The sequence below is a fragment of the Gallus gallus genome, chromosome 5 (assembly GCF_016699485.2).
Source record: "Gallus gallus isolate bGalGal1 chromosome 5, bGalGal1.mat.broiler.GRCg7b, whole genome shotgun sequence".
Lineage (NCBI taxonomy): Eukaryota > Metazoa > Chordata > Aves > Galliformes > Phasianidae > Gallus > Gallus gallus.
In genome coordinates, this window is record NC_052536.1 from 29,534,571 (window position 1) to 29,554,988 (window position 20,418).

At 39.1% G+C, this 20,418-nt stretch overlaps 1 protein-coding gene across 1 annotated transcript; it reads left to right on the forward strand.

The window, feature by feature from the left end:
* The first annotated feature begins 4,619 nt into the window (after window positions 1-4,619).
* EMC7 (ER membrane protein complex subunit 7) lies at window positions 4,620-11,132 on the forward strand. The gene is made up of 5 exons (XM_421207.8): window positions 4,620-4,885; window positions 7,387-7,506; window positions 8,017-8,155; window positions 8,736-8,816; window positions 10,692-11,132. Exons 1-5 carry the CDS (start codon window positions 4,638-4,640, stop codon window positions 10,842-10,844), a joined length of 741 nt encoding a protein of 246 aa, XP_421207.3. The 5' UTR covers window positions 4,620-4,637; the 3' UTR covers window positions 10,845-11,132.
* Window positions 11,133-20,418: the final 9,286 nt, after the last annotated feature.

The following is a 20,418-nucleotide window of genomic DNA, read 5'->3' on the forward strand; positions in this document are numbered from 1 at the left end:
CAAATGAACCTTTAGTAGCCTTTGGACAACCACCTCCTTGGAAAAAAAAAAAAGCATACAATTTCATGACAGGCCAGAAATGCACTGCTAACTCAGTGTCGTTTCTGGCCTTTCCTTCCTCCATTCTTCCTAGCATAGAAGCAAGTGTAGCGTAATTAGGCAACTGCTTAAGGCTGTGTGTATTACAGCAGCCTTCTGCATGTTGGACACAAGATCTCCCAGGGCAGATGACTCGCAGATGAGACTGGATGTTTTATTTGGTTGTTGAATAGGATCCTCTTCTGGTAGAACATCCCATCAAAGTTCCTGTGACCTCTCCGGGTTGCACCTTCCATGTCATGTGAACCCACTCTATAGATCACTTGAATATCTTCAGCTTGAAGTATGAAGGAAGGAATTCTGTTTTGTTGTGCTAAATTACCAATAGCGAAGTAAAGAAAGGGGGGTTGGGGAGGAAATCAGCAATGGTTCTGCAAGGGCTATGATAACGCTGCATAATGGAGTGGCATTATGTGAGTAGAATCCCAGTTGGGGGTGAGAGTGGGAAGCACGGCACTTAAAGCGCATTCCAAGAAGCAAGGATTTTACACTGTTAATTTTGGAAACCAAATATTCCAGGAACGTGCCACTAGAGCAGCAGGTGAATGGTTACAGGTGGTATCCATACAAACCAGAGCTCAGGCATCTGAGCCCACACATAGCATTGCTCTGTGCAGAGCTGCTGCTTCTATAGCCAGCATAGCAGATGCTGTAGTTCTTAGACACCCTGCTTGCACAGTCTGTGCACAAATTCTGCTTGAAAGAGATACAGGGATACGTTTCATAGTAAATAGGAGATGAGCACTTCAAAGCTCTATGAAAACAATTTCCATGTTCCCATCATGTTACGCCCATATTTGTTCTGCTTGCAGGAGAGGGTGTGGGACTTTTCACAGCAGGACAAGTTTCCTGCCTTTTCCTCATACTTAAACTAATTAAATTTCTTCTTCCAGCAGATAAAGCGGGCTGTCATCTGGTGATTGACCTCGATGTCAGCATTATGAAAAGTGTATGAAAGTATTGCCCTGTTTGTGCTTTCAGATGCCTATTAGCAGAAGAGTGGAAATAATTCTGGTGGAAGCCGGAAGTAGGACCTGCGCAGGGGAGCGCGCCTTTGAACGCCGTGAACGTTATTGCTCGAATCTGCCCCTGGTAAATGTTTCTGGTGTAGCGCTGTAAATTGCCAGTAGATGGCAGAATGAGCCCACTTTACAATATACGTAGGTAATTTTTTTAAAAGAATAATTCTCACAGAAACATGTGGCACAATTTTTGTTAATTCTGCGATTATTTACAATAAAGCTGATCGTGAAGGAGAAAGCTCAGTGAATGCATTAGCTGGCTGTGGCCTTCTGCTGGGCCTGATGCTGATTGCTTCCACAGACACAATTCTCTGATGTTTGGTTTGTTATGTTTTTTTTGTTTTTCTTCTTTGTTAAAAATAATAGAATTTTTTATCCTCAAAAGACAATATAACTGATGTAGGTGTGGGGTGTTCTGATGCACATGAATTTCTTATTTGTTTTTCAGATCGGTCACATCCGTGTCCTTGGTTCCATAGAGCATTTGTGAAATTGCACTGTTTGGGTATAGTGGGCAAGACCTCAATCCAGCATGACCTCCCCCAGCACAGCAGCTGGGGGACTGACTCAGAGATCATGATAAGACTATGGTAAGATGGCCACAGCTGCTCCCTTGTTTGCTGACAGCCAACAGCTCAGCGTGTGGCTGAATCACACAGGAAACAGGTTCTGGGCTGCTGCTGGCTGTCGTCCAGTGGATGTCCAGTGTATTAAAGTAAACCAGTGTCAATTACGGCATCATCTTCATTTCCAAAAGCAAATGTTCAAAGTTGTATTGAAGCTTATGAAAATGCTTTGCTAATCTCGAACTACAAGCAAACTTGTACATAGTAAGTTTTCCTAGTGTTCACACTGTGAAAAATTCAGCACAAAAATAAGTATAAAATCATTTTCCTCTTGGGTGAAGAAACTCCCTTGCTGCTTCTATTCACTAGTATCCCAGAATACTCAATTGTTTCTAAACAGCTGTGATGCTCTGCATTATGATTCATTCGGGGAGTTCAGAGGGATTTCATGCATCTTCTCTGCTTTTCAATTTGTACACGAAACCAGAAGTGACAAGAACCTGGAGATACAGATTTCAGTATTATCAGTGTAATGGCATTACATTAGTCTAGACCTCCACTCTGCTCAGCCCATTAGGGATTCATCCATCTGCCTGACAGGTTTGCACAAACAGTGACAGCTGTTGAATGAACCAATCAGACAGAAGTGAGAATGTGCTTGTGAGCAGGGCAGAACCTGCCAGGAATTTGCCAGTTTCTATGTAGCTGTTAGTCAAGTGAATCCATCAATGAGGAGACACCTCTCAAACATGGAAGTCGCTCTTGACTGTGCTTGTGAGGAGGCTGATGAAATGGTTCCGTTGCTTCAAAGTAAACTGAAACTGTTGCTTGGCAGTTTTATCTGTCTTCTGATCAGGCATTCCCTTTGCATCAAGCTACAGACAGAAGCTGGCTAATAGTGAAAATTCTTCCAGTAAGAAATAGAAAGCCTTCCAGATAAAACACTAAAAAAAAAAAATTAGTAGTTGGCTTTGATAAGTGTATACCTCAACATTTTCATTTATTTTATTTGCGCTACATTTTGGGGGTTTGGTTCTTTTTACCTAGAAGGTAAACACCTACAACACCATGATATCAAAGCTTATAATATCATTGTGTAATCCCCTCAAATAAGATGCTAATGTAGCTAATCTTAATGAAAAAGGCAGTAATCCGCCAAATGAATTATTTTCTCAGTTGTGTACACTTCAAAATATGGTAACCGCTGTATCTGTATGAAGTACAGCTTCTAATATGCAAAGAAGTTCCACAGTGAGAGCAGGGAGACTGTTTGTTTAACTACATGTATGGAAGTTTCATGCCCATACAGCTATTAGAAACTTTGCGCATATAAAAACAAAGTTATGTATCTGAAACCTGAGCTCAGGGAGACTTTCTATGTGAGGAACGGACAATAGGGACGAGGCTAACAAATGTGTCAGTTTGTTAGCTGGATGGCATGTAGAGAAATTGCTTGGATTAGAGAGAGAGCGTGAAAGAACCAATGTGGTTTTCTTTTATTTGGGTTCACCAGGCTTAAAACTTAACTAACTGTACTATCTATAAAAAGAAATGTTCTGGATCTTTATATTTGGTACTTACAAATCTATGGTTGATGAACTCCTTAAAACTGGGGGGCAGGAACACCCTATGTGATGTGAGAGCATCCCTATACGTTTCTTAAGGATACTTAAGTAGCATTTATTCAGTAACTGTATAAATATAGTAATGTGATATGTCAGTATGCAATGCTATCTTCTGCTGGTGTCATCCTGGAAATACCAGTCTGGTTTCCTACAACATGCTGCTGTTTGGTCATCTTATTTTAAGTATCTGCTTCATCAACAAAGTGGGAAAAAAGTGACTGCAAACTCCTACAACTCAGAGAAGCTGTTTTCTAGCACTGATCATTTATAGAACGCTCAGGTTTCCACCTCCCAAACTGCTGGTGTTCCAACTTTTGTGACTTTATGCGACAGAAGAACCTCATTCATCCTGGCCATCCAAAATAGAACAGCGCAGCTCAAAAATAGTAATGGAGACGTCATTCACGTTATTCCGCTCTCATGGAGTGACACACGATTTCAGAATCATGTCTGGCATAGTGAAATGTTCTCATTCAGTATCTGCTCAGGGCTAAGGCTACGGTCATCATCTCCAAACGTGCTTTAATAGTTAAATAATATTTCTGATGAGTTCAGTAATTAACTCTGGCGTTAAGCAACAGGTGAGGAGTCAGGTGTATGTGACAGCGGGTACACGTGACACGACAGGACATATTGCGTGGGGAGGAAATGGGCAGGGCAGGCATTACAGCCCTCCTGGTCTGGCGCTCAGCCTGCCCATAGTGAGCAACAGCATTTCGTGCTGCCGCTCTGCCCGCAGGCTGTAGGGGAGCATCAAAAACAGTCTGCGTTGATCTCATTCGGTTCAAAGAAGGCACTTCAGGCCAACGTTATTGACAAATTTTCATGTTCTTTCATTTCACATCCGTGTCCCCCTGCGTTATCGCTAGCAGATGGCCTCATCCTGGAGGGGAAATTAAAAAAAAAACAAAAAAACCCACGTACTTGCTCTGCTATTTCCCCAACCTCTGCTCTGGGGCGCTGTGTGCCACCGGGTCGCAGTCCCCTCCCCAGAGACCCAGCCCGAGGCGCTGCGCCGCCCCCACTACCGCAAAGTGGTAAGGCGGCCCCGCGTACGCGCAGCGCCTCAGAGCGGCAGAGAGCAGCGCACTTCCGCTTCGCGCTGTATCATGGACGCGCAGCTCACATTCCTATTGGCTCACCCCCGTGACGCAAAATGTCGGCGCCTCACTCTCCTATGCGCAAGCGCGTAGCACCCAACGCATATTCTCGCGGCCCGCTGCGCAGGCGTAGAGAGCTTGTCGCCGTGCTTCGGGTGCCGGCTGTTCCGGGGAGTTGAGGTGTGTTGCGCTCTGCGCATGCGCCCCGGCACCTGAGCGGCGGTGATGGTCACGATGGTGTCGGCGCGGGGCGGCGTTGTGTCGCTGGTGCTGCTCTGCCTTTTCATGTCACCGTTGGCCCCCGGCGCCGCGGGCTCGGAGGCGGCCGGGACGGTGGAGCCGCCGGGCGGCGCGGGCCCTGGGGAGCGGTTTAAGATCGAGGGCCGGGCCGTGGTGCCCGGGGTGAAGCCCCAGGACTGGATCGCAGGGGCCCGGGTGCTCGTGGACGGGGAGGAACACGTCGGTTTCCTGAAGTGAGCGCCGGGCGGGGGGGGGGTGGGCCAGCCGGGAAATCCCTCAGTGCCGCGGGCCTCTATCCCCGCACCCCGCCCTGCTGCGGTGCCGGCCGCAAGATGGCGGCGGCCGCGGGGCTCCTCAGTCGCGCCCGCGTCCCGCCCTGGGACCGCGAGATCCTTCGGGGGGATTCTGGCTGCGGCCGCGGGCTTTGGGGCTGCCAGGAGTCCGCGCTGAGTTACTTTGCGGATTCAGGGACTTCTTTACAGTACCCGTGAAGTCTTCACAGTAGCAGGAAAAGCTATGTAGAGGGATGATGCATATGCATAGGGAAGCCCTGAAACGTCACGTAAGCCCCTTCAGCCTCAGGTCGGAGGGAGTATATTCCGATCAGCTGAGGATCTGGGGATACTCAGAAGATACCTTCAGAACTAGGAATGAATTTCATTTCATGTATCAAAATGAGGAATTTCAAATAGGTTAAGATATGCTAGCTTATAAATATAGCTGTTTCGTGTTATTCCCTATGCAGCAGAAGTTGGGATCTCTATAGCTGAACACAGCAGATCTTACTTTGCACAACAGAATCCTGTCAGTATAGCAGCTGATGGAGCAGTACAGCCCAGCTGCAGGTGCCTTGCATCGTGCTTACACCTGTGTAAAAACACAGTGGGGCTGATGTGTTTCTAGATACTAATTTGGAGCTGGAGTTTTCTGAAATGCGAGGAAATAATCTTAGCTAAAAGCACACAATGCTTGTAACAGCGTAACCTGGATAACAAACTTTTTTGGTCACGTTAATTTCATACATTTAGTGAGAGACTCGCCAGATTATGTGGTAACACAAAGACAAGAAATTAACAGTACACATTAATTAATTCAGTTGATAAACATCTATGTAGGTGCTGTGCCACCACAAGCATGATATGTTTCAGCTAAAAAGCTGTGATGTGTAGTGTTTTGTTCACTTGCAGTGAGCAAATTGCAGGGTGGTAGGTCACTGCTGGGAAGAACTGTGTGACAGGAGAGAAATTTTTTCATTAACAGTGGTATTTGAGGCTGAGTGGAAGGATCCTTCCCTTTCACTGGCTGGGTTAAATATGTTTGGGTTATCAGAAGGTATATTTGTCACCATTTCTCAGGCAAGTTTGGGTTATTTATTAAATGAATGTCATTTCAGTTACCAATAAGAGGGAGGTCACTATTTGGCATAGCAAAGTTACTGCTGAATATTTCAAGAGCAATTTTCTATTACAAACATTTTTATAAATCTGATGAGTTTCCCCACTGAAGTAAATGTTCTACTTTTTTATTCCTTGAGAACGGCCCTATTGCGTATCAGTATGTGAAATTAGACTTCTCCTTGTCAAATGAGTCTTTTGAAAAACTGTAATCAAATTTCATCAAAATGCTACTGGTTAGAATGGGAAAACTGAAAGGGAATTCCCAGGGAAAGTCCTTAATATCGTTGCAAAGTACGATAATCTTAGCATTTTTTTTAGGGGTTCAAATCGTCACATAAAATATTAGAGAAGTGTATCAAATCGTCACTGTTTGTTTCTGTCTCCATTGTGGGAGAGCCCTAAAGTGATGGGGAATTTTGAGAGAGCTGGTATGAAGACAGAAATCACTTCTGAGAAGGTTCATTTATTTGTTTTCATGGTGTGTTTCGAATGTGTTGAGGTTTATTACTTTTTTTTGCCTTTGAAGAACTTATTTGGTCATAACTTTGAGTATTATTTTTAGGAGGAGTGTATTTTATATCAATTTTAGACAGGCAGAGAACACAAAGTTTTCCTTCTTGGAAGCTTCTGGAAGCACGTAGGAGGAAACCTACAAGCTTCTGTGCTTTAATTCGATGACAGCTTGTGCTGAGTCTCAAGTGTCCTTTCTCATTATTTTCACTGAATATTGAAGTTACTTACTTTAAAATAAAAGCAATCTGTCTAAAAATCACTTCCATGTTCATATTCAGAGCTGTTAGTTTCCTCATTGTTGTGATAGAGCTTTCCAGCGTGGGCTAGTTCTAAAAGAAGCAATTAAAAGTGAAGTTATCTGTTTTGCAGTAAGGGCAGAAAATGCAATTTCTGTGCTTTGTAAGTCATATTTAACGTCTGCCCACACTATGTGGGATGTCAATTTATTTATTTTTTTAATTTCAGCAGAATTACTGAAGCAAAGTAAATTTCACTGTATCATTTGAGCACAAGAAATGGAACCATTTCAAATGTTACTTGGGTTTTAAGCTATTCCTCCAGCACGACGATGGCTTAACAAGCTGTTCTGTGATAGGAAATCTTTAATGTAACTGGCCAGTTTTGCTTGTATTGTGACACGTGTTAATGACATTAATGGGTTTGGTACTGGATATCTTAATTTTCCTTCTGGTCATTATTATCATGTAAAGATTTATAACAGAAACTGGTACAGTTTCTTCTCTAGGGGAAAAAAGCAAAACCAATACCCTCCAGTGCATTGGAGTATGTTGAAATGCAATGGAAGTTATTTCTTTTTTTTTCAGGACAGATGGAAGCTTTGTGGTTCACGATGTACCCTCAGGATCGTATGTAGTAGAAGTTATATCTCCTGCTCACAAATTTGAGCCTGTTCGAGTTGACATAACTTCAAAAGGCAAAATGAGGTGAGCCTTTCCAGATTGGTTTCTGTATTGGTGTAGTAAGTATGCCTGACAGCGTAACGTCAAAAGTAATGTAAACAGTACTGTGGATCCATTGCTTCCATTTCACACCGTATATTCCATCTTCCTTTCACACTGCTTCTGGAGTACATTTCCTAAAATCCAAACCATAGCTGCTTTTTTTCTTTTCATATTTATTGCCTTAAAATAAGTGGAAATGAGTGAGTTAAAAAGGAGTTCTTCTGTTTGTTTGCTTTTGCTGTTTCCTCCTGCAGCTATCCTGAAATAAAATGTAGACAGAAGTCAAATGAGTGTTGAAATTAATATTGTTTGATCATATAAAGTATAACTTCTACTGAGAAAAATAAGCTTCGGAAAAGTGAAGCGTATCTGACACTGCCTACCACATGGTTTCATTTGTAGTCTATTTTTAAAACCTTGCCTGGAATATTTAATAATCATTAATTTTCCTTAAAGATTGTGTTTTTAATTATGTACATTTTTTTTCCTTAGGGCAAGATATGTGAATTACATCAAAACCTCAGAAGTTGTCAGGCTGCCATACCCGCTCCAGATGAAATCTTCTGGACCTCCTTCATACTTCATAAAGAGAGAATCTTGGGGATGGACAGATTTCCTGATGAACCCCATGGTATGTACGAGCAGCACACAGAGGTGAAAACTGCGAAGGTTCCAAATATAGTGGTTCGTATATGGTGGTTCGTAGTGGAACACGGAGAATAAAAATAGTTGACAAAAGATGTGCAGTTTATTTTTCTGAGGTGGTTGGTTTTTGGTGTTCGTGGGGCTTTTTTGGTTGTTTTTGTTTGTTTGTTGTGCCTTGCTCTTTTGTTTTTGTTGGTTTTGTTCGCTTTCTTCCCTGCATAACGACTGTTTAATTTAGTTTGTCTGAAAGTAATGCATAGCCTCGTTCCTGTGACGACATGGTGTTCTTCTAGGTTAGAGAGGAACACATTGCAAGATTGTAATTGTGACAGTTAAAAGGCAAACATTTACTTGAATGGTCCAAGTTTGAAATCTGTGATGCGGAGCTTCTGGTTTCTGTCCTGACAATTGGATTTCTGATACAGCGGTACTGACTCAGAAAGCAGTTGTTCCACAGCTTGGTATTTTAGTTAAAATCTTGATGGCAGGATGTAGAAAATGATCTTAGCAGCACATAAGCTGAATAAATACTTGCTGTTTTTTTTTTGTTGTGTGTGTGTGTACAGGTTGTGATGATGGTGCTTCCATTACTGATATTTGTGCTTTTGCCTAAAGTTGTCAACACCAGTGATCCTGATATGAGACGGGTAAGTAGGTTCAAAGGTTTGGAGATAGGGAGAACAAATGTAATAACGTTTTAAGGTATAGAGAAATGATAGCTAAAACCAGACTTCAAGGGATGTCTTATTGGCATAATTCCTGCAGTTATTGATGTTGCTGCTAAAATAATGAGTTCTGTTATTTCAGACTAGTGAGTTTGCTGTTAAATGGCACAACGCAGAATTAAACTGTTTTGAATGGGTTTGAATTAGAAAGCTTTGAATGCATTACAGCATGACTGTTGTTTTCCAAAATATCTTTAGAACTGTAAATGTAATTTTTCAAATGCTATTTTTTGGTGTGAAAAATGTTCAGTGTATTTTTGCACTGTTTAAATCTAGCACATCATTTTCAGATGTCGTTTGATGTGTTTTGAAGAGTATGATATGGATTTCTCTTATCTGTTAACTAAAACTATGGAGCTCACAAGACTGTTGAGATGTTACAGTAGCGTGTGTGATTCAGAATCTTACTGTAGTCATTAAATTGTCTGATTTATTATCCTTTCGCCATGCAAAATGCCGAATAGCAGAAGGCTAGGACAAAATGGAGATTCAAGGTGTTTGCTAAATCTTTTGTTTTTAGAAGTATTCCTTGTCTGTCCTGGGTGGCTGCTTTTTCAGGGTTTGGTTAGCTTAAACTCCTCGAAATGACCACTGTCTTCAGTAGTGCTTTATAGGTGTCTGAACCATTTTTTTTTCCTTTTTTTATCTAATAAAATAATGCATAATATAAAAATACTAGAGCTATACATACGGCTTTAATTCTGATTTTAATACACATATATGCTGCATATCTGTGGTGTGTTCTTCAAACCAAGCTGAGCTTCAGAAATTGAATTTTTAGAAATTATTCATTCCTAATTTATTTTTTTAACCCATCTGACATTGTATGTAGATAGGCTATTCTGATGATGGACAACAAGCAGTTCCAGTGGTTTAGTTCTCATCAGCTGACTGGTATGACTTCTTAAGGAGAAACTGCAAGTTGAAGAAATCTTGCTTATAATTTAAATTATCTTCAAAGAATGAGAGAAAGGAGTTTTTCCCAGCTCAGTTTTTATAAATGACATTCTGTTTATTAAATTCTGAAGCATATGCCTAAATTCATTTTGTTTGTGTTGGGTGTGGAGCTTATACTATATTTTTGAGCTAGCTTGGTTTTTTTCTTCATGGGATCAGCTCAATACTAGTTCATATAGGAAGTTAATAATTTAATACTATAACAGCAAGCACAATTACTAAGTATAGATGTAGAATAGATATAATTGTAACAAAGGCTACTATAGCTCCTTATAGATCAAAAAGCAAAAATTACATTAAGGTTAGCTAGAAACATGGTCTCATGAAACAAGAAAGAAAACTTAGCTGTCTAACACTAATAGCTTGATGTTATGAATTAGTGCAATAAAAATACCCAGTCCCTTCAAAAATTGGTTACTTTTGGCATAAACAGTACTAAATGGAGAAGGCAAAATTTGAAAATGTGAAAGAGTGCAAAATCTATGAGAATATGGATCTGAAAATCTGATCAAAGGCTTTTGTTTTAAAACAAATAATGCTGAAAATAAGTATTTCACTGGCATTATTTTTCTTTGAGAAAACGATTTTATGTGAGTAGTTGGTTGCCCTGTAAGGCTGCTTAAGACATGGTTACTTTTTCTGTATGTCAGTGCTTTTAGTTTTGGGGTTTTATGTTTCTGTGTGTAGCTGGGCATTTGGCTGCAGTTGCATAAAAACGTGTAGCAGTGTGTATTCTGAAAGGCTACAAGTTGTGTTTGAGAATTTTTATACGTGTTCATGATATGCTCTAATGCCATAGAAATTGCTAGTTAAGAGCTGTTATCTAATCTTTTCGTGCAGGAAATGGAGCAGTCAATGAACATGCTGAATTCGAACCATGAGCTGCCAGATGTCTCTGAATTCATGACAAGACTGTTTTCTTCAAAGTCTTCCAGCAAGTCTGGTGGTAGTAGCAGTAAAGCAGGGAAAAGTAGTTCTGGAAAAAGGAGGTAGTTATGTGCTCCTCCAGGCCCGAGTTTGCACAACTGTTTGTTATGTGGTATCATGTTTATTTGTCTTGAAATATCAAAAAGCCACTACTGCAACCTTTTATTAGGCACAAAATACGGTATGCTACAACTGTGGTGTGTAGCTTTTTTTTTTTTAAGTCTGTATAAGCTGCTTTGTACTTGACAGTAAGCAGAAGAGGACATGGCTTCTGTACGGTATCTGTATAAAGTTATTGAATTAACTAATGCTCTGTAGAGAATGTTATAAATTATATTGTGTGCTAAACAGTAACGAGTGTCTGTTGTGGAATGAATGAGGGGTTACACTCAAGAAGAAATAGCAGTATATTTTATTGTGTGCTGAATTATCCCTTGGCTACTGTGTTGTTTCCTGTCTCTCCCAAACCTGCCTTGAGCCAGCCCATGTGACCACACACATCCATCACAGCTGCCACCAGAGGTTGTCACTGGAGCAGGGTTTTGGGATGGGTGAAAGTCTGGGGAAGCAAACTGTCATGATGCCTTAATTGTAAGGCAATATAGAAACAAATTCTAAGATGATAGTTCAGAGTGAAGATGGCTTTAATGTTTTATGTTTCTGTTAATTTCTGAAATGAACCTCCTTTAAAAATCCTGAGTTGTGGATTTACTTTGTAATTTGATATATCTGCTCGTCAGATATAAGTTCTAAAATATTTTATTTTTAAACTGCTGCCTAATCACTTCTGTTCAAGGACTTTCCATTTTTTTTACTGCTGTGTTCTGCTCTGATCTGTTTCTGTGAGTAATTCTTTTGTGGAGGGAAAAACAAATCATCCATCAACAGAAAGTCTTTTAAGTTCTGTCAAGTTAATTATGGATTCCATGTACCAGCATAATATGATAAACATTCAGCTTAGATACTTCCTTTCTTAACCACGAGTATAATGTTTGCAACACTTGGCTCCCACTATTTTTTTTTTTGTGCTGTGTATTTCTCTTATCTCTGGTATGATTAGTGGCCAAATAGAGCATGAAATTTAAAAAATGAGAGAAAAACCTTCAAATATCTTGGGAGGGTAAGTCCCACTCCTTTTCTAAAATTGTTGAAACGTATCTCTGTCTCTTTCTAGGAATGCTGGCAATTGCAAACTTCTGTTCGTTCAGCATGCTTGTTTTATCTATGTTTTCTTTTCCCAGTCACTTCAGAGGGAAGGTGAAAAACTAGTTGTCTTCCACAAGATTTAATGTTTTGCAAATTAAAACGACAGCAGTAGCTGCCAGGAGAAATAAAGCAGTGTTGTTTTTTGGGTAATGAAAGAATGCTTTTGTCCTTGCAAAGTAAGCAAAGTAAACTGCACATTTTGTTATTAATAGTTTTCTTTTGTTTTAGCGTAGTTGGTCGTTTTTGTATACGAAATAAAATGCATCCAGCAGATAAAAGAGCCTATTCAGATACTCTTGTTAGAAGGATTCACTGAAAGGAGTGCTCAACAAAAGTCACGTTGCTTCTGTAAAAACAAACCACTTCTTTCAGCAGCATCTCATTGAAGAACTTGCGGGAAAGGCATGGAGCAGTTCTTTGAAGACGGAGCAATTAGTTTTATTATGCTGTTTTGGAAAGGCAAGCAATGAGTTCGTTTTCTTTAACAGTGAGTGGTATGACAGTGAAGTTGTGTTAGCTTGTTTTAATCAGTTTATTGAGTAGTTAATCATAATGATGAGTTTTGCTTTTTACGAAGTTCAAAATAGGAACGTTTCTTCCCTTATGGAAGATAATTGTTAATAAGCTCTGTGGAATTTGTTTTGAATAGAAAGGCTGGTTTGTGATTCAGATCTGTATTTGTGATTAGGATCTAGAATCAGGTATCTTGGGTCATGGTGCAATTTTCAGGCTTTGTGCAAATGTATAGAGAGTATGAGAAGCTCATCTCACAGGTTTAAGGATCAGTTTAGTAATGAAGGTGAGATACCCAAACAGAATAACCATGAGCTTACTGAAGAAAATCCAGAGAGTACCTTTATTAATTAAGCATTTATGTGTTGTTCTTTATACATATTTATTAAAGAAGCCCTTTTAAACAGCTATCTATCAAGATTCCTAAGAAATCTAGGCAATTTAAATATATAGTATTTGCTAATTTAATAAAAGTGTACCACGTCACTGAGATCCATTTAAGCATCTCCACTTAGTTGTTAAGGGACACGTAATTGAGTACAGGTTGCATATGATCAGCAGCTGTGATTCTCTGAGATAGTACCTAGTACTTCCTGTACCATTTCAGAAGCAAACAAGGAAGTAAAGGATTTTTCCTAATAGTGGACACTAATAGTACACCATTAATAGAGGTGTAGCTGGAAGGTTTTAATAGTAGTTTTTAGAGCTATGAAAATGTAGTAGTAACGGCTTAAGAAACTTTAATGATAGGTACCTACCAGTGAAATGGTGAGGGGAAAAAGAACTAGAGATGATACAGGAGCCAAAACACTATGCAGTCTTATTAAAGACTTCTGCTTTTTCACAGTGGGTAACATCTCTTGTGCAGTTACCATCCTTTGCATCTGGAATTTGTCAACGTATGCTGTGCTACTGTATGAGAATTGTCAACCGAGTAGGGCCTGCCGTTCTTCTGTGAAAAGAGTGGTGGAGCAGTGTTGGGTTTTCTCAGGACTGTGGGTGTTTCTGGTTTTGTGTTTTATTGCTGTAGTTTGTTCTCCATTTTGTGCAGTATTTTATGGTTTTCTCTCTTGGTTTTGGAATGAGTTGTCCTAACTGTTTATGTTGTAGCAGTGAGGGACAAAAGAAAAATGATTAAAAATGAAGAAAACTGTAAAACCACACAAGGACAATGATAGCACTGGGGTTACTTGCAGTACTGAAATCTAGTTTTCTTTAATTGACTGAATTTCAAGTTGATGTTCCTTTTATGTTTGTCTACAAATTGTGTACGAGTGAGTTATAAAACGTGTACCTGTCCACTCATCACAGCACGCATACCTAATAATAATATTTTTTGAAATAACTTCAGTTCAAATATATTGGCAAAAGTACATTAAAAATATATTTGCAAAAATTAAATAAATAAAAAACTTAGTCCACAATCTGCTTGTGGACTGACTAAATAAAACGTGTATTATTGCACCTTTAGTGCCAAAAAGCAATTCATATCCGTTGTGGAAAAAATAGAATATCGCAAGTCCTTAATCATTTCGGCGTCCATAAAGGCAGGACCTTATGTCTTAACTGATGTTTTACACTCAGTACTGTGTGAGGATACTGGACTCAAAAAATTGTCTGTGGGAATAGTATTTAGGTGTAGTCTAATTTCAGATGAAATGTAGAAGTCTCCTTGAAGTCACATATAGGGTTGGTGTTTTTTTTTAAGTTTGTTTCTTTTTGTTTTAAAATCCATATGAAATTATGAATCCTCTATCATCAAAAATACTTCTGTCTACTTCTGCCTACTTTTAGAACCGTATTATTCCTTCAAATTATGTTGGCGGTGACTCTCATGTAATGCTTTGTTTCCAATAAGGTTGTGAAGATTCAGTGACAACACAATACTCTGTGCAAGTGGAACTTAACTAATCTTTTATTGATGATGTACAAAAACAGATTGGAGTTGAGCTCATTTTTATTAGGTATTTGGTTCTGCATGGCTGATAGGAATAAGAATTAAAGTCTGTCATTCAGTCAAGGGCAAGTGGCAGTGAGTATGCAAAAGAAAGAAAACCTTTCATGTCATTTTTTGACCAAAATTTCATTTTGAACTGTTTCTTTAAAACTGAGTACAGTTTTGTAAATTAATATAAAACGTGGTTAAATGAATTTGAAAAAAAAGATCAAGAAGATTTAAATGAATATATATTTTTAAATATTAGAAAAGCTCTCTGGAATTTTTTAAGGGTTTTTTTTTCTTTTTCCTCTTTCCCTCTGTCTGTCTTTTGAACTTTCCAGTATAGCCATGTACCATTTCCTTTTGTGTTTAAGCTGGGAGAACAAGATGTACAAACTCAAAGGCTGATCAAAGGCTGACCTGCAAGGCATGGGTCTGCTGATCATGTGTACATGCAGGGACAATCCTGAGAAGTAATCAGTAAGCTTTCACATGCCTGGAATCAGAATAAAATCAAGTTTTGAACATTGGTACTAATTTTGGGGAGCAAGGAGGACTGTTTGATTTCCTACCAGTTTGTTTTCGTGATCATCCACATCACAGATGTGGTTCAAATTGCTTCAATTTGACAAGTATGAAACATAAGAGTTGCATTAATAGAGGCCTAATTTCTTTGCTATGGTAGTTAAACACCAAGAAGATAGGGAATATCTAAGTTTGGGATCAAGATTAAGCCTCTTAAAGAGGTTATATTTTTTTCAATAGTAAATATTATTATTATACAAAAAGAAGGACCTCAAATGAGAGGTGGAATAGTTATTAAAAGGTGGGCTTGTAGTGGAAAATGTCTATCGTTCACTGTCATATTTACTAAGAGCATTCAGAGAATTGAACCACAGTATATGTGATGAAAGCCTTTAGACAGTCCTTTCATGAGAATAATTCCTATTGTAGCTTTGTAGGGGTCCCTGACAGATTACATGTGTGAATGTAGAGACAGTTGGTCGATATTCCCTGAGAAACCATCTTGTAATCCGCTCATTGTTCTTGGATTTCATTGCACTGTTGATATTCCTTCTTTTGGTTCAGTTTTGTTTCCCTGCCGATTCTCTTCACATGCTATTTACACAGGCTTTTTTTTCCACGTACATTTGCCCTTCATTTTTATGAGGACTACGAAGGTCTTGTTGAAATTGCTCTAGCAAATGCTTTTCAACTGGTGCTGGCAGAAATAATTGTGTACATCACTTGCGCTTTCAAGTGTTCCCATGTTAGAAACCAATTATTTCTATCACCAGGCAGCCAGCTAATGGTGGAGAGGTCATTTGTCATGGAAAGATCTGCTCAGGTTGCAGCGCTTTCTTTGTAAGGTGTTTGAGTCTTACCTTATTGGAGGATTTTTTCAAACCCTGCCAGTGTACTCTGGAGAGAATATCACAAAGATACGGAGTCAGCTGGAGTTCACTGAAAACATTTAAAAAACAGCTTATGTACAATTTTTCCTTTTTTTTGGGGGGGGGGGGGGGGGGGGGGAGGAAGGGGCTAGGGGGGGAATGACATTTTTGATGAGGAGCTACAGAGTCTTTGGGCAACTTAAGTCCCAGCAGCTAACCCTAAAAGTCATCTGCTGCTTTCAGCCCGCTTTATTAGTAGGAAAGAAACACACCTGAAGAATTCTGCCTCATTCAATCTTAAATCTGTATTACGAGAAATCTGTGTGCTGTCCTTCATAGATACAGCTGTTTTGCACCTTCTTACATGTGATAGACTTTAATAAAAAGCGTACTAAGTATTGGTGATAAGGGGGATGGTTGGACAAGATGATTGCCGAAGTCTTTTTGAGCCCTGCTGGTTGTATGAGTCTCTGAAAGCTCCTCCCTTTTCTTGTTTTTTCTTCACTATTCTGTTCCATTTGTGAGGTTGCTGGAGAGCAACAGAAGTCATGGAGTCTCTTTGGAAATGAGATGGTTGCCATGGCAATGCTCCCAGCTGCATCTCCTCCCAGATGAGAAAATCATTTTTAGACTCTCATGTTTCAAGGTTAGGCTGCAATGTTTTAAACTGAACAGTATAGTTAACTAATTGGAATCAGAGATCTGCTAAAAATTGTCTGCTAAAAATGTTGGTGCTGGTATTCAGTTAAAACTGTTGAATATTTGTTCTGTTAATTTAACCGGTTGTCTTGTTTTTTTTTTTTTTGGTTTTATTTTGTTTTTATTTATTTTTATTTGTTTTTTTATCAGTTAGCTGAAGTAAAGCTGTTGTATTGACATCAAGATTGGCATGTTACTGAATTCAGCTTGTCCATAGCATCCCTCTCAGATGTATGTCTAACCTTAAAAATGCCAGAGTAAAACGATTTCGTTTTGTGTTTTAAAAGTCCTATTAATGTCCAACTACAATATACTTAATACATTAAGTAATAATATATTATACATTATACTTAATACTCATATATTTTCCAGAAGGACCATTACTGTATCAAATAGGAAAAAATAATTCCATAATGTGATTTCTTTCTGGATAGATCTATGCTGGATGCTTTTCACTGCCTCATCAACCTGGTTTTTTTGGGGGGGTGGGGGGGGGGGGGGGGGGGGGGAGTTTTTGGTTTTTATTCTTAAGTTTTAAAATGTAGCACACTGTTCTTTGTTGCTCTTATTTTTCTCCCTTTTTAAAACACAGGTTCCTAGTATGCTCCACTGCAGTCATCTGGAGCCTGCAAGCATTTGTACTGTTTATGTTCAATCAAGGATAGATGCCTTCATTTCTCCAAATAATGGTTCATCTCACAAATAATGAATACATAAAAAGATTTAGAAGCTGTATTGAAAAGAATGTTAAATGTCATGAGATTCAGCAGTTTAAAATAACTGGTTCCTGCTTTGCTAGGGGAGCTCACGTTTTGTGTGGCATTGCCAGCTCAGAAGAGCAAGTAAAAATTGTTACAAACATTTTTTTAACTGTTCCTATTTGAAGATACAAAAGTGCATTTAGTCAAGGTTGCAAAGCAATCCAGTTCAAGTTGTTCAAAGGCACAGAAGTGTTGCTATGGGTTGGGGTCATCCCGCGTCCTTCGCCCCGCCCTGCTAAGCAGTCTTCTGTATCTATCAAAATTTTAGTTTGAAATAATTATTCAGTGAGATCTTTTTTTATTTTTTATACATGGTTTGCATTGTTAGAACTTTGTCTCTGGAGTTCCTTGTTCTGCTGAACAGATAGCTGTATGAAGGCATTTGCACATTTCTGTCAATAGTACTGATCCATAAATCCCCTGTCTGAAGCCTTTTGAAGAACCTGGACACGCAATTTCTAACTTCTGTCAAACTCTATGCCATAATATTTGCTGGCACCTGCTGATATTTTTACCCAAGCTACTAAGGTAAACTAAACTAACTTCTGAAGTAATGCTGCATTGCCCATGCTGGGACTGATGACTTCGCTATATGGGTCAGATAGGAATGTTTTTCACATCCCTTACAAAAACAGTCCAATTAGCTGTCCGATGGTACCCAGCTTGTCCTTGCAACTAACATCAGAGCCTGATGAAGAAATAAGTTGTTTGGTTTCAGTCAAATTCTCCCTCTTTTTTAGGTTAAGTTAATTTGTTTAAATAATTGTTTAATTACTTGTTAAAATAAAGAGAACTACTTAAAAATACGTTAAAAATAAGAAGAGTTGCATTGGAAAAATTAAAATAATATTTGCTAATTGAAGACAAGCAGATTCAGAGGAATAATTGAAACCTCAGCATATGGGGAAGGAATATGGAGTCACTGGGTTGAGGCATTAAATATCTTAATTAACATGGCTAACAACTCAATACAATTATAATAATTTTAAAACCTGTATATGACACAAAACCATACCAATGTAAAGTAGTCCTGCCTTACAAGGATTACATCATTTTCAGGACTGAAAAAATGCTCTCAAAATACTTGATCAAGAGCAGAGTATCATAGATACTCATAACTACTGCAGTATTTGCTGGAACAAGCATCTATAATTGTTATTATAATTAGAAAATGATGTTAACTAAAAAACTGCCTAATTATTCACTTACAGAAATTAAACCCAGCACTTTGAGGACATAACCAGAAACCTAGGGAAAGCTGGTTCATTTGGGAGAGCTGCAGAATAGGTTGTATGCCAGAATTGCCCTGCGACCGGCCCATTTCACAGCAGCACACAGCCGAGCACACCAGGTATGGTACTTTCCCTGCACCTTGCAGGGTCCCCTCACCCAGCCTGTCAGTCATGCCCGCTGAGGTGTAATACATAATGATTTTTGTTGTTCAGAGTTTTCATCTACATAAATAGCTGCCTTTCTGAGCACAATGAACAACTGCTGTTACCCTGCTCTCTTCTAATTAAATGCTTCCACTTCGCTTCTACTCTGCCAGTTCAGATAAAAGTGTAGAAATCAAAGAGAGGCAAAGAGAAAGGTAGTAAATAAAAAGGGGGGGGGGGAGATGCACAGTGACGGAAAATGCAGAAATCAAAGGCCCAAAACAAACATATATCCCAATTTATAGCTAGGTGATAGGAAACCTGTCACTGCTAAAGTCAATGGTATTTTCTAAAGTGTATTTTAAATTGGCAGAGTGGGATTGTGCCTTCTGCCCTTCCTTAGTATGTTATTCCAGCGAGATCTGTATGCTTTCAAAGTATTATTATTTAGTAAGATACAGCACAGTATTTTTGTACTCTAGTCATGATTTATAAAGCTTGAGATGAACCAAAAGTTACATACATCAAACATGGATATCAGTGTCTTAGTTCTAGCTGGGATGGAATTGTTTTCTTTAGAGTGTCTGGCATGATGCTATGTTTTGGTTCTAGGAGAAAAACAATGTTGATAACACATTGATGTTTATATTTGCCTGCTGAGACAAGGCTAGTCACAGTGAAGGGCCCAAGGAGGCAGGTGGGAACAGAAATGGGATGGCTGACTTAAACAAGCCAAAGGGATATTCCGTACTATATGACATCAAGTGGAAAGAGTTTTGAAGAGGGTGAGAGTTCACGATCTGTCTCTTTGCTGCTCAGCGGGCTAGTTCAGCATCATTTGGGGACTGGTGAGCAATTACGTGTGCATCACTTGTTAAATACATTGTGGTGGAAACCCCATCCTTGGAGACATTCAGGGTCAGAATGGGAAGCGCTCTAAGCAACCTGTCTAGCTCTAGGTGTCGCTGTTCATTGCAGGGGAGTTGGACTAGACGACCCTTGAAGCGTCAAACAATTCTAGGAATCTGTGATAATGCTACAGGCATAGAATGTGCGTTTTTCAGCTTTTCTCTGTGATTGACCAGGGCCGAAGAAAAGGTACTGCTCTGACTCCTTGTGGCCGTTCACATGTAAAGTGTTATTTGTACTCTGAAAATGAAAAGAAATATCAATGAGTTTTAAATGTTATAAATAAATCTTTCATAATACGTTCTGTTAAGTGTATGTATTTAATTGCATATGCAATATAAGTCTTCATATGTTGGGATTTCACTGAGAATGAATAATTGAAGAGTAGGAATTATGCATGGAACAAATCCTCAGGTAAGGCTTACACAGGACTTACAAGTTCTCTACATTTTAATTGTGGGGTTTTTTTCAGGGATAGGAAGTGCTCAAACTGGGCTGCAGGTTGGATCAAGGAGTACAAATGTGTTGGCTCATCTTGACTCTAGTTTAGACGTCATCTAGAAGTCATCCAGATAGATAACACAACCTTCAGGCACAAGAAAATATGGTAACAATTAATTCATCTACTTCATTACCATCTTGAACGTTAATCAACTCTTGATAATCCAAATAAACTGAAATAGAAACCTATTGACCAGCCTGCTCTGTTTTTGCTTTGTTTCTCTCTTTTTATAGCTTTGAGGCAGTACTTCATGTTTTAATTTCATGCTTTAATGTGAATGAGCCTGAAGGAACAACATGGTTTGGGATTGGTTTGATTGATTTCTTCCTTATGCTTTAAAA